At 50.3% G+C, this 13653-nt stretch overlaps 1 protein-coding gene across 1 annotated transcript in view; it reads left to right on the forward strand.

The window, feature by feature from the left end:
- The first annotated feature begins 6310 nt into the window (after nt 1-6310).
- Nucleotides 6311-13653, forward strand: part of LOC107116209 (retroviral integration site protein Fli-1 homolog) — a 50620-nt gene continuing 43277 nt past the window's right edge. The window contains exon 1 of the mRNA XM_015418093.1: nt 6311-6437. Coding sequence (XP_015273579.1) covers nt 6420-6437 — 18 coding nt within the window. The 5' untranslated portion in view covers nt 6311-6419. The remainder of the gene's footprint in view (nt 6438-13653) is intronic.

A 13653-nucleotide genomic window follows, 5' to 3' on the forward strand; every position in this document is an offset into this window, starting at 1 on the left:
ACGAGAGGGAGGAAGGGGGGGGGGGGGGGGGGGAAATCGTTTAAATAACAAATAAAATAATAATACAAAAGTACTTCTTGCATCTGCTAGTTGACATCCTTGAACTAGAGGTGCCAGAGATTGAATCTGGGACCTTCTGCTCACAAAGCATGTGCTCCGCCATTAGGGTTGCCAGACTCCAGGTGGCAGCTGGAGATCTCCTGCTGTTCCAACTGATCTCCAGGTGACAGAGATCAGTTCGCCTGGAGAAAATGGCCGCTTTGGAAGAGGGACTCTGCGGCATTATACCCCATTGAAGTCCCTCCCCTCCCCCAAACCCACCCTCCTCAGGCTCCACCCCCAAAGTCCCCAGGTATTTCCCAGACCAGAGCTGGCAACACTATCCACCATCTATGCTCTTGCCCAGGGCTCTTTTTGTAGAAAAAGCCCAGCAGGAACTCATTAGCATAATAGGCCACATCCAACAGCAAAATCTATTAGCATATTAGGCCACACCCTGACAGCACCGCTCATTAGCACATTAGGCCACACCGCCATGTTACCAGAAGTGTGGTCATCCAGCCACACTCACCTTTCCCTTCTTATTCTGTTTACCTTGTTTGTTGTCAAAACCCAGGGCTTTTTTTGTAGCAGGAACTCCTTTGCATGTTAGGCCACACACCCCTAATGTAGCCAATCCTAATGAGTTTCTGCTGTTGGGTGTGGCCTATTATGCTAATGAGTTCCTGCTGGGCGTGGCCAAACTCGGGAGCCAGCCAGAACTCCGTTCCTGTGCGTTCCTGCCCAAAAAGAGCCCTGCGAGTCTTGCCCCTTAGCCACGGCACCTTCGTGGTTACCATGTGGCCCACAACATCTTTCTACAAATTCCAACCATAGCAGACATGATAGTCTCCCGTTAAGGATGGGGGGGCCCTTATGGCCCAGGTTTCCTGCCCTAAGAAGGGGCGGGGTTCTGGCTCAGTGGCATCTGCTTGGCCCACAGAAGGTCACAGGTTCAATCCCCAGCATCTCCAGTTAAAAGGACCAGGCAGTAGGTGAGGTGAAAGACCTCTGCTTGAGACCCTGGAGATCCACTGCCAGTCTGAGTAGACAACACTGACGTTGATGGATCAAGGGTCTGATTCAGTATAAGGCAGGGCTCTTTTTGTAGAAAAAGCCCAGCAGGAACTCATTAGCATAATAGGCCACACCCAACAGCAGGAACTCATTAGCATATTGGGCCACACCCCTGACAGCACAGCTCATTAGCACATTAGGCCGCACCCCCATGTTACAATGGCCAACTTGGGAGCCAGCCGGAACTCCGTTCCTGTGCGTTCCTGCCCAAAAATAGCCCTGGTATAAGGCATAAGAACATAAGAGCAGCCGTGCTGGATCACACCAGCGGTCCATCTAGTCCAGCATCCTGTCTCACAAAGTGGCCGACCTGTTCCTCTGGACAGCCAGCAACAGGGCATAGAGGCCGAGGCCTTCCCCTGATGTGGCCTCCTGGCTCTGGGATTCAGAGGATTAGTTCCTCTGAACCTGGAGGTTCCCCTCAGTCACCATGGCTAGTGGCCATTGATAGACTTCTCCTCCATGAATCTATCGGATCCCCTTTATTCCTGTGGCCATCACAACATCCTCTGGCAGTGAATTCCACATTTTAATCACTCTCAGTGTAAAGTAGTATTCCCTTTCGCCCGTCCTGAACCCACTGCCCATCAGCTTCATTGGACGCCCTCAAGTTCTAGTATTTGGGGAGAGAGAGAAAATATTTCTCTTTGTCCACTCTCTCCACCTCGTGTACAAGTTTATAAACCTCTATCATGTCCCCCCTGAGTCATCTTCTCTAAACTGAAAAGTCCCAGACTCTTCAGCCTTTCCTCGTAAGGCAGGTGCTCCAACCGCCCTAATCCTCTTGGTTGCCCTCTGCTGTCCTTTTCCCACCCTCATGACCCACTCCCCTTCTCCATTCTTAGCTCTTCTCCTTTCAGGGAACCTCCGGGGAGAGGTGCCTCGGCCCGAAAGTGCAACGTGAGATTGTGCAACGGCCCCAGCACTGAGGCAAAGAGTACAAAACAGAGACCGGAAACCACAGGCCCTCCCCGGCTCCCCACAAAGCGCGACCCAGGTGCGACCCAGCTCAGAAAGAACGGGCTGAGAATCGCGAGGTTTCTCTTGAGCGGGAGAACTGAACGGTGCCTTCTCCTGCACTCCAGAGTGAGCCTTGGGCGGTGTAGGAAGGGTCTCCTTCATTCAGTGTCAGTAGTGGTGCCGCAGGCCCTGGCAGAGGGCGATGGAGCCTGTTCCTTTCGGAGCCATTGGAGTGCACTGCAGCACACCAAAAAAACAACAACCCAGCATCACATCCCAGAAACCCTCCCAATCTGTCACGTATTCAGGTTCAAGTGATGTACTTGAGGCTCTTCTGCTCGACCTGGCCAACTCTGGATTTCAGAACCTTCTGGAAATTTGGGGGTGGAGTCTGAGGAAGGTGTGGTTTGGGGAAAGCAAGGACCTTAGCAGGGTATCAGGGCTGTGTTACCCATAAGGCTGACTAGGCCGAAGCCTAGGGGCCCTGCAGGGACTAGGGGCCCATCAATTATTTTTTTGCTGAGGCACTGTTATTTTCTCTTCAGAGACAGCCTGTAATATATAACCTCTTATTAATAAGATAATGAACTGCCTCCTTATTGCAGTGAAATAAATTATCTCATATTAAAACCATTATCCATAAATTATATATATTAAATAAATAATAAAAATTGTATTCACTTCAAAATATTACAGTATTGAACAATTATACCGCCAGAATGTGATTTCCTGAAGAATTCTACTCGTGCAATAAAAACATATTTAAAAATTGTGAATAGACTTCTTCAGGAGACCCTCAAAATGGATATAAAGGGCTATGTACTGTGGTCTAGGAGCTGCGGTGGCCCAAGTGGTTAAGACGCTGAACTGCAGGCTGTGGAAGGTCAGTAGTTCAGCAGTTCGAGCCCCAGGTGCCGCATGACGGAGTGAGCTCCCATCTCTAGTTCCAGCTCTTGCCAACCTAGCAGTTCGAAAGCAAGAAATTGCAAGTGGATAAATAGGTACCACTTCGGTGGGAAGGGAACAGCGTTCCGTGCGCCTTGGTGTTTAGTCATGCCGGCCACATGACCACGGAAACGTCTTCGGACAGCGCTGGCTCTTCGGCTTTGAAACGGAGATGAACACCGCAACCCGAGTCGGACTCGACTGGCTTTCGAGCAAGAGAAACCTTGACCTTACTGTTGTCTAGTACCTACCATGCCAGGGTTAGGCTGTCAGCTGTAGTGGGGTAAAAGACTGAAGTGCCGGAGGGATCCCAAAATACCTAGGGTTGCCAGCCTCCAGGTGGGGCCAGGAGATTCCCACTTTGACAGCTGATCTTCAGCTGACAGAGACCAGGTCCCCTGGAGAAAATGGCTGCTTTGAAGGGTGGACTCTATGGCATCGTGCCATGCTGAGGCCCCTCCCCTCCCCAAACCCCGCTCTCTCTTGGCTCCACCCCCAAAGTCTCCAGGTATTTTCCAGCCCAGAGCTGGCAACCCTAGAAATACCTGAAAGCCTAGGGGCCCGGCCATGGGTTCATACGGCCCTGCAGGGTATGATGCCATGGAGATCACCCTCCGAAACAGCCATTTTCTCCATGGGAACTGATCTCTGTAGCAGAGATCGATTCGGGGGGGATCGCGGGGGATCGCAGTTCCCCCGGGTGAGGTGCGGGGGGTGGGACACACGACGAAGCCCCGCCCCCTGATTCCGGCCTCCTCGCTTCCGGACCTCATTCATCCAGGAAGAGACAGGAGAAGAGGGAGGGTAAGTTGCTTCCTCCCCGCCTCTCCCCATCCCTGCCTGCCTGGGGCCAGGGAGGGCCTTGGCGGGGCTTCCTCGCACTCCCGCCGGCCTTGCAGGTCCACCGTTGGGCCCCTGATGTCAGGGGGTGTGGCATATGCTAATGAGTTATGCTAATGAGTTCCCCTCGCTCTTTTTCTATGAAACGACCCCTGCTCTGTAGTTATAAATCAGCTTTGATTCTGGGGCATCTCCAGGCCCCACCTGGAGGATGGCAGGCCTATCTGCCTCCCTCCCCATCCATATGTAAAACTTCGGCACTAGAAAACGGAAACCAGGGGGCCAGAATGCAATTTAAGTAGCTGGGCGTGGATGGAACATCTAGAGTTGCCAGGTCTGGGTTGGGAAATATCTGGATACTTGGGGGGTGGAGCCTGGAGGCTGGCATCCCTAGGAATAATGCCAGGGGTCCACCCTCCAAAGCAGCCATTTTCTCCAGGGGAACTGATTTCTGTCATCTGGAGGTCAGTTCTCATTCCAGAAGAACCCTAGACAACATTAAAGACATTAGATGGGGTTTTGATGAGTTAATTGTGGAAGAAACATCGCTACCTGACAGGATGATGTGAATCAAGGCATATTCCAAGGCGGCTTTGGTTAAAGCGCAGCCAAATCGCCTGCCACCTGGGGTTGCCAACCTCCAGACTGGGCCTGGAGTCCTCCCAGAATTACAACTGACCTCCAGACTACAGAGGTCGGTTCCCCTCAGGGAAATGGCTGCTTCAGAGGGCAGCTTTTATGGCATGGCATCCCTGCTGGGGAGGGACCCTTCCCCAAACCCCAGCACCAAACCTCCAGGAAATTCCCAATTTGGAGCTGGCAACCCAATGAGCTGCCATCAATTTGTCAGCTACTAAGTGGTGTCAAGCTTAGGGAGAGACACTCGGCATACAGAGGTCATTTCGGGGGGGATCGCGGGGGATTGCAGTTCCCCCGGGTGAGGTACGGGGAGGCGGGGCACATGACAAAGCCCCTCCCCCTGCTTCCGGCCGCCCCGCTTCCGGCCCTCATTCAGCCAGAAGGAGGCAGGAGAAGAGGGAGGGTAAGTTGCTTCCTCCCTGCCTCTCCCCACCCCTGCCTGCCTGGGGCCAGGGAGGGCCTTCACAGGTCCACCACCAGACCCCTCATGGGGCTCGGCAGTGGAGCTGCAAGGCCGGCAGCGGCGGCCGGGACCGTTGGGGGCGGGGTGTGTGGCCTTATGACACACTTCCGGTGATGTCAGGGGGTGTGGCATATGCTAATGAGTTATGCTAATGAGTTCCCCTAGCTCTTTTTCTACGAAACGACCCCTGTCGGCATAACAGAAAAGCACGATTGAGAGTGCGTGCCTAAAATGGGGTTGCCAGGTCCCTCCTGGCCACTGGGGGGGGGGGATGGGGGGCGTAGGGTTGCCAGATCCAGGTTGGGGACCTCCTAGAGTTTTGCGGATGGAGCCTGGGGAAGACAGGGACTTCAGTGGGGCACAATGCCACAGAGCCCACCCTCCAAAGCATCCATTCCCCCCCCCCAGGGGAACTGATCTCTGTAGTCTGGAGATGAGCTGTAATTCCAGGGGATCCCCAGGTCCCACCTGGAGGATGGCATCCCTAGTCCCTCACCCTGATGTTGCCTGTATTCCGCTTCTGATGGGAATATTCATGGATAACATAGCCTCTGGGCATGTGCAAAAGGCCTATCCCTCATCCAGAGTAACTATCACTGTTATTAACTTCCTTTATAGCCCGCCTTTCTAACTGAGTCTCAAGGCATGGAAAACCTTTCAATCAAAAGGCAAAGCCCTCCGATAAGCATCGCAGATGACTAAAATTACCGAAACTGAAAAACAATGCAAATAAAAAACTGCCTAAGGCGTGACATACCATCATGAAGAAGGGGTGGTGGTTTAGAAATAGAAAGGTAGAGGGCATTGCTGTAGAAAGGGAGGCGATGCGGATAATAAACTTTGTAATAGACTACAGTGCTTGCCTTTCAACTTGTCTTCGTTAAGGAGCGGGATTTCTGATCAGATATTTCAGAGGCCTGAGTTCTTGCAGTTCTAGTTTTTACAGATTAATAGCAGAAGTTCTCATTTTTGGTTAGCAGCCCCCTTTTTCCCCCGGGGTTCTTAAAAAAATCCAACCTAATCTAAAGAGTCCTTGCACTGAAATTCATTGGGCCTTGGAAGAGCGAGATCTTTTTCTTCCCATTCCCTGTTCCACCCCCCACCCCACAATTATCACTGCACCTCCCCATTTCTTTCTGTATCTCATGGCCTGCCTTCTTTCCCCCTCCCCATTTGCAATTTGCAAAGAAAAAAAAAACTGCTTTCAAACCAACCGATGCTATTAAAAAAAAAAAAAAGGGCTCAGAGCTTGCAAGCTTGGTCACACCAATAGGAAACCAGCCCTGGTGGTTTGTGTGACTTCACTTCCCAAAATTAGACACACACACACACACACATACACACACACACCCGAGCCCTGTTCATCCGGCCCCCCGTGCAAGATCAGCCCCTGCCAATGCAACTCCGCTGGCTGCCCATGGAGTTCTAGGCGGGAAGCGGCAGGTAGAGGCGTGCCATGGATTGCCCCATCAAGGTAAGTTCTGGAGATGTTCGTCCGGCTCCATCAGCCGCTGCTTCCCTTCGCCCCCTTCTCTGCATGTCTTGCTCTGTGCTAGTCTCTGGTACAGTTCCTCTCTCATACACACCCAGTTCCAGAAACAGGGCCCCCTCCGCTCTTTCCTTCTGGTACAAAAAAATTTCCTCTTCCTTCCCTTTCGTGGTGGTTGATGTCTCTGAGCTTCAAAAAACCCAAACCAAACCACCACGAGAGACGCCTTCAGCTCTAGAAGAGGAGAGCCCCTTCTACTGCGGAGACTGACCGGGCCGGTTATTCAGCGGAATAACCGGGGGGCCCACGACACATTGATAAAGGAAGGCAGGGCCCCCTCTCCTCCAGTTTCTCAGGGCGCAAAGGAAAAAGGGGATTCCTACAGGGATACCTACAATGGTCCCACCAAAGCATCACGGTTTGGGGATGGCTGTGGAGTGTCGGGGTCACGGCGATCCCCCCCCCAAATGGAGGTTCTCCCCATCATGAAAGGTCAGTTCACGTTTCCTTTTGGATTTTGAGTGCTGTTCCCCCCCCCTTCCTCAGATTTCACATCAATTTATTCTTTATGACTTAAAAAAATATTAGAGGTCATTTTCTTGTTTATCACAGATTAGGGTTTGTCAGCCCGGAGTCTAAAGATGTCTTTAGGTTCAGAACTTCTGCTAAACCTCTGCCTTGATTTAGAAATCCTGTGGAATCAGACTTGGCTTTAATGGGTGTGTTCTTGGAGAAACTGATTGCTTTTTTAAAAAGTTACATTATCATTATTATTATTTTTTTAAATCATGGTTGAGATAAGCTGTTTTGTCTCTCTCCTGATGACCCCCCGGCAGGCCAAGTTGTGCCTAAAAGACTCTCAACGACCGTTTAAGGATTTGTAATCAACACATAGGGCATCTTGCAGTGTCTTGCCGGTGGGTCTAGGCTGGGCTCGGCTGTAGATCAGGGTTGGCCTGATCTAGGGTTTTTTTTTTTAAGAAACACCGAGCTGTTCTCGCCAGGGTCAGCTCTGCAGGGTGGCAATGCTGAGCATTGGCCAAGGCCACAGCTTGGCAAGGAGCCTGTCGCTCCAACGGGCACCCCCGTTCTCGGGACAGTCTCCTTGGATCGCTCTGTACTGGAACAACATGTGAAAAGATTGCTTCCCTGTACACCTTACCATTTCCAAGGGATGTACATTAAAAGCTATCTTATCCACAAGCGCCATACCATCTTGGAGTGTTCTACTGAATCCACTCGAATTCTAGCATTTGGAAACACCTTTGGCTTATATGTAAAACCATAGTAGTGAAACCCAACGCTATTTTGACAGCGAATTCGGCATCAGCGTTCGAGATGGGGGCGTGTGCGAACTCGTCTACCAAAAGAAAGGACAGAAATAGTTACTCCGATGCCGAAACCATTACACTGTCTTTTTAGAATTCTTGGTATTATTGCTGGATAACTGGGGAGGGAGGAGGTGGAATAACCAAATTCTCATTTTTTACTAGCTCCTGCTTTTTCTGCGATTAATAGCTCTTTGTTCTGCAGGTGAAGGTTTTTAGAGCAGAGAAATAAGTATGGTGGCTTGTTTATTTCTGCAGCTGTTAAAATCAGAAGAGCAGGGGCTGCTAATAAGTTGGCGACCCTATTTCCCCAAAAGCACTCCAATACTATGAGCTTATTAGGCTAAAACATGGACAATATGCAGGGTTGACAATTTTTTAATTAACCCTCTTCCTATGACTTTAAATAGCACCCTGATGTGAAAAATAATCAAAGCAGGCAAAACCTTTCCCCGGCATAAACATAAAGCAACAGGGAAATCTTCCTATGTGTGATTTTCGCATGTCGGGTTTCTCTTTGTTCAGTAAAATTTGCTGCTACCATCATGCATCCACCGGGAATCCAGAATACAAACCTCAGCGAAACTATGAAGTCACTAGGCCAGTTACTTTATCCCCTCCCTTCTGTCTGTAATACAGGAACTGCGATACTAGCTTACCTTGCAGGGTTGTTGTTAAGGATCCTGCCAGTCTAAGAGCTTTTAAGAATCATGTGCATGGCAAATTAAGATACAAACAAGGAAGGCCTTTTCCAGTTTAGAGGAATAGGGAGACTGAAGGTGCAACAGCCCTGCCAGAAAAAGAAAGGTGACCGTACTAAATAAAGCAAACTTAACGGCACCTTAAAGAATGACAAGTTTTTCTCCTAGCACAAAACTAAACATTTTATAGAGTACAGCTCACTTCATCAGATGCAAGTCTTTAAGATGCTATTAGATTCCTGCTTATGTTTTTTTTTGGCTGGAACAGACCCACACAGACTGCCTGCGGGAATCAAATCCCTGGGTAAACATTACGCTGGATTAAGTAACCTTGAGTACTAGGAGGTGATCTTGAATGCACCACATCAAAAGTTTGATTCCACAAGCCCAGGAGGTATTGAAGCCGAGGCCCTCTTCCATTCCAGCCCAGCCACTCCCTGCCAAATACCGGGCTTTTGACAATCGCTTCAGCGACAGGCAGTAACAAGTGAGAATCTCCCTACAGTGGAAAGGCATTCTGTTGAACCTGCCGCTCAGACTGCCTTTAAAGACACAGGATTAGGTCAGGTGTCCCCCCCACATCAGTTGGCAACCTTATTGATTTAGTACATTTTTTATTCCACGCTACCTCCATGGAGTTAAGGGTGGTCTCCAGTGAGCTGAGTTAGTGTGAGCTAGCTCACAGTTTTTTAGCCTCCAGCTCACACATTTTGGTCTTAGCTCAGGAAGGAGGGCTGCAGAGCAAACTAATTTGTGCAGCAGCCAAATCACTCGCTCACCACTTTAATGCCAGTAACTCACAAAGTACAATTTTTGCTCACAAGACTCCACAGCTTAGAGGGAACATTGGCCACGGAGGTTTGCCAACCTCCAGGTGAGGCCTGGGGATCTCCTGGAATCACAAGTGCTCTCCAGAGTACAGAGATCAGTTCCCCAGAGAAAATGGCTGCTTTGGAGGGTGGACTCTGTGGCATTATACCCTGCTGGGGTCCCTCCGCTTCCCAAACCCTACCCTCCCCCAAGATCCACTGGCAAAAATTCAGGAATTTCTCAACTCAGAGTTGGCAACCCTCATCTCCCTCTTGCTCCCATGAACACATGAAGCTGCCGCCTAATACCGAATCAGGACATTGGTGCATCGAGTTCAGTATTGTCTGCTCTCCATGGTCTCAGGCAGACATCTTCCACATCACCCATTACCTGATCCTTTTTGCTGAAGATCGCAGGGATTGAACCCGGGACCTTCTGCATGCCAAGCAGACGCTCAGCCACTCAGCCACGCCCCCTCCAGCTCCATTTTACTCTCACAACGACTCTGCGAGGGAGGCTAGGCTGAGGGGCGGGGGGTTGGCTCGAGGCCACTCAGTGAGCTTCCCCAGCAGCATGGGGATTCGAACCCGGATCTTCCAGAGCCTAGTAGTCTAATGCTTTAACCGCTGCACCAAGCCGTCTCTCCTTGGCTGGCGGCTCTGCTCCCCCTAGTCTTAATGGGGAAGGTACTACTCGTGCTAGGCGTGGCCTGGATCTACAGCTGGATAAATCCATGACTGTTTACGGAATTTGCTGTCCAGCTACTGAGGTGCAGAAGGATCCTGCATGAGTGTTTCTACTACCAGAAACAATAGCTGAAGGCTAAAGACTAACACACACACACACACACACACACACACACACACCATATAACGTATTGTACAAAACATCTTGAAAGCATCATGCCCTCTTAGGGAGGAGCCCACCCCCGCCTCTAGCCTTTATTATAGGAGATGGGAGAGCTATTTAAAGTCCCCCCCCCCAAGCAGGCAGCTTCTGAGCCCCCGTTTCTCAGCAGGCAGCCCTTATCAGCAACAACAGACACTTCCGGCTTTGCGGCCTCCAACTTCCTGCTTTGACTTCCTGCATTAGCTGCATCTCTGAGCCACATAGATTGCCCCCCCCCCCAATTTCTACCACTTCAGCCAGACAGACAGCTTCACATTTGGGCAGCCCCCCATTTGGGACACACACACACCCGGCCTGATGTCCAATTCAGACTCCTGGGTTCAGGCTTTTTTAAAATTTGAGATATTTATACCCCCTTTGCTCCTCTAAGGGGGCCAAAGCGGCTTACAGCATCGCTCTCCCCACCTCCTTTCCGTCCTCACAACAACCCTGCAAGGTAGGTGAGGCTGAAAGAGAAGGGGGCTGGGTTCAGTGTAGGGTTAAGAACCTAAAAAGGTAAGCCAAACTAACTAGAGGGCCAACAATTAAAACTTAATATATGTAATATGTAAAAATACATGTATTTATTTGCAAAGAATTAAAAAAACATATAGGGGCCCCACGTATTTTTAAATTCTTTACAAATAAATACATGTATTTTTGCATATTGTATATATTAAGGTTTAATGGTTGGCCCTCTACTCATTTTGGCTTACCTTTTTAGGTTCTTGATCCTAGGTTTCAGGGTTAAGTTTGTTTCCCTTTTTGTTCACAGTTCATTGTAGGGTTGCCAGCTCCAGGTTGGGAAACACCTGGAGATTTTGGGGATGGAGCCTGAGAAGAGTGAGGTTTGGGGAGGGGAGGAGCTTCAGAAGGGGTGTTATGCCACAGAGTCCACCTTCCAAAGCAGCCACTTTCTCCAGGGGAACTGATCTCTGTCGCCTGGAGATCAGTTGGAATAGCGGGGGATCTCCAGCCGCCACCTGGAGGTTGGCAACCCCAGTTCAGTGTCACACAGCAAGCTTCCACAGCAGAGTGGGGATTCAATCTGACACCCTAGCAGGGGTCATTTCCTGCAGGAGCGCACAGGAGCGGAGCTCCGGCAGTAAAGAGCTCAGGGGGCGGGCACATGCAACAAGCCCCACCTCCTGCTCCCAACGGCCCTCAGTCAGAGCAAGAAGCAGCCAGGTAAGTTGCAGGGCCCTCCCCATATAGCTAGCAATCCAAAACAGTCCAGCGGTACCTTTAAGACCAAGTTTTATTCAGGTACAAGCTCTCCCTCCTCTGCGAGGACAGATCTGCACGGTCACCCCCTCCCCCAAATAGCTAGCAATCCAAAACAGTCCAGTGGTGCCTGAGCGGTGGGTGTTGCCTTCTGACACACTTCCGGTGATGTCAGGGGGTGTGGCATATGCAAATAAGTTATGCTAATGATTTGTGCTAATGAGCTCCTGCACCTCTTTTTCTACGAAATGACCCCTGCACCCTAGCCACTACACTACACTGGTTATGATTCAGCCGGGGGGGGGGGGCAGGCAATCCTCATAGCTGTGAGCCTGTACCTCATTCTCAAAGTCCCTGGTCACCTCCCCGCCATAGACTATCCAACTGAATAAAAAATTAACAGGATTTTGGGGGTAGGGAGAGGGAGAGGTGGCATGGTCTAGCCCGATCTCTTCCGGTCTTGGAAGCTAAGCAGGGTCAGTCCTCGGATGGGCGACCACCAAGGAAGGCTCTGCAGAGGAAGACAATGGCCAATGAGCTCTGCTTCTCTCTTGCCCCTAAAGTCTCTTGCTGGGGTTGCCATAAGTCAGCTGCGACTTGAGGGCCCTTTGCACACAAACAGGGGAGGGGGAGAGGATTTGATGTCTAGGTTTAGTCAAATCAAGAGACATTGTTAATTGTTCCGGACGGATACGCTACTTCTTGTTGGCTGATCCTTCCTGACCCCTGGAGACTGGCTGGGTTTAAAATTCCACACAAACAAACCTTCCCTTTATTTCCCCCTAGGGGAGCAGGTAAACATACGTGGTTGCTAAGCAACCCGTTTCCTTCCTCCCTCCCTCGTCCCTGCAGCAGGACAAAACCTCTCAAATGATGAAACCCTGTGCTGGCCATAGAAGGGGTCGAGCCCACCATCACCCATCCATGTTTGGAGTTCTAATGGAGTGGAGTCAGGGGCGGATTGGGAAGGGAAATGCCCCTGGAAAAGTTCCCATTTCAGGAACTGGAGGAAATGTCTAATGGCTCCTGTATAGCATGTCTGACAAGGAAACTTTGACTCTTGAAATCTTATACCCTGAAATTCTTGTTGGTTTGTAAGGAGCTACTGGACTCATATCTACCTGCTCTTATGTAGGATTATGAAGTCCAGGTTGAGAAACTCCTGTAGATTTGAAGGATGGAGCCTGGACAGGGGAGGTTGAGAAGAGAGGAACCTCAGCAGGTTAGAATGCCATAGAGACCACCTTCTGAAGCTGCCATTTTATCCAGAGGAACTGATCTCTGTTGTCTGGAGAGGTGAACTATGATTCTGAGAGATCTCCAGGCCCCACCTGGAGGCTGGCAACAGGGTTGCCAGATCTGGGTTGGGAAATACCAGGATATTTTGGGGTGTAGCCTGGGGAGGGCGGGGTTTGGGGAGGGGAGGGACCTCAGCAGGGTATAAGTCCATAGAGTCCACCGTCCAAAGCGGCCATTTTCACCAGTGGAACTAATCTTGGTCATTTAGAGATCAGTCGTAACAGTGGGAGATCTCCAGGTGCCACCAGGAGATTTGCAACCCTAGTTGGCAAGCCTACAAGTTATATCCCCCCTTTCTGGATCCCCTCAAGGGTTTGACCCAGTCTGTGAGGCTTTTCAAGAACAATGTTATGACATCATTTCATAAGAGCATAAGAGAAGCCATATTGGATCAGGCCAGCGGCCCATCCAGTCCAACACTCTGTGTCACACAGGGGCCAAAACCCAGGGGCCATCAGGAGGCCCACCAGTGGAGCCAGAACTCCAAAAGCCCTCTCAATGTGGCCCCTTGAGCACCAAGAATACAGAGCATCGTTGCCCCAGACAGAGTGTTTCACCTATACCTTGCAGCCACTCAAGGACCTCTGCTCCATATGTTTATCCAAGCCCGTCTATGCTTGTAGCTGCCACCACTTCCTGCGGCAGTGAATTCCATGTGTTAATTACTCTGTGGGTGAAGGAGGACTTCCTTTTATCCATTCTAACCCGACTGCTCATCAATTTCATTGAGTGCCATGAGTCCTTGCATTGTGAGAAAGGGAGAAAAGTACTTCTTTCTCTACTTTCTCTATCCCATGCATAATTTTGTAAACCTCTATCATGTCACCCCTCAATCGTCGTTCTTCGAAGCTAAAGAGCCTCAACCTCTTTAACCTTTCTTCATAGGGAAAGTGTTCCAGATAGTTGCTGCTGATATTTAAAAACAGAGAAAGTAGGGGGGGGGGGACGTGC

Source organism: Gekko japonicus, unplaced genomic scaffold (assembly GCF_001447785.1).
Source record: "Gekko japonicus isolate JY-2015 unplaced genomic scaffold, Gekko_japonicus_V1.1 scaffold1411, whole genome shotgun sequence".
Classification (NCBI taxonomy): domain Eukaryota; kingdom Metazoa; phylum Chordata; class Lepidosauria; order Squamata; family Gekkonidae; genus Gekko; species Gekko japonicus.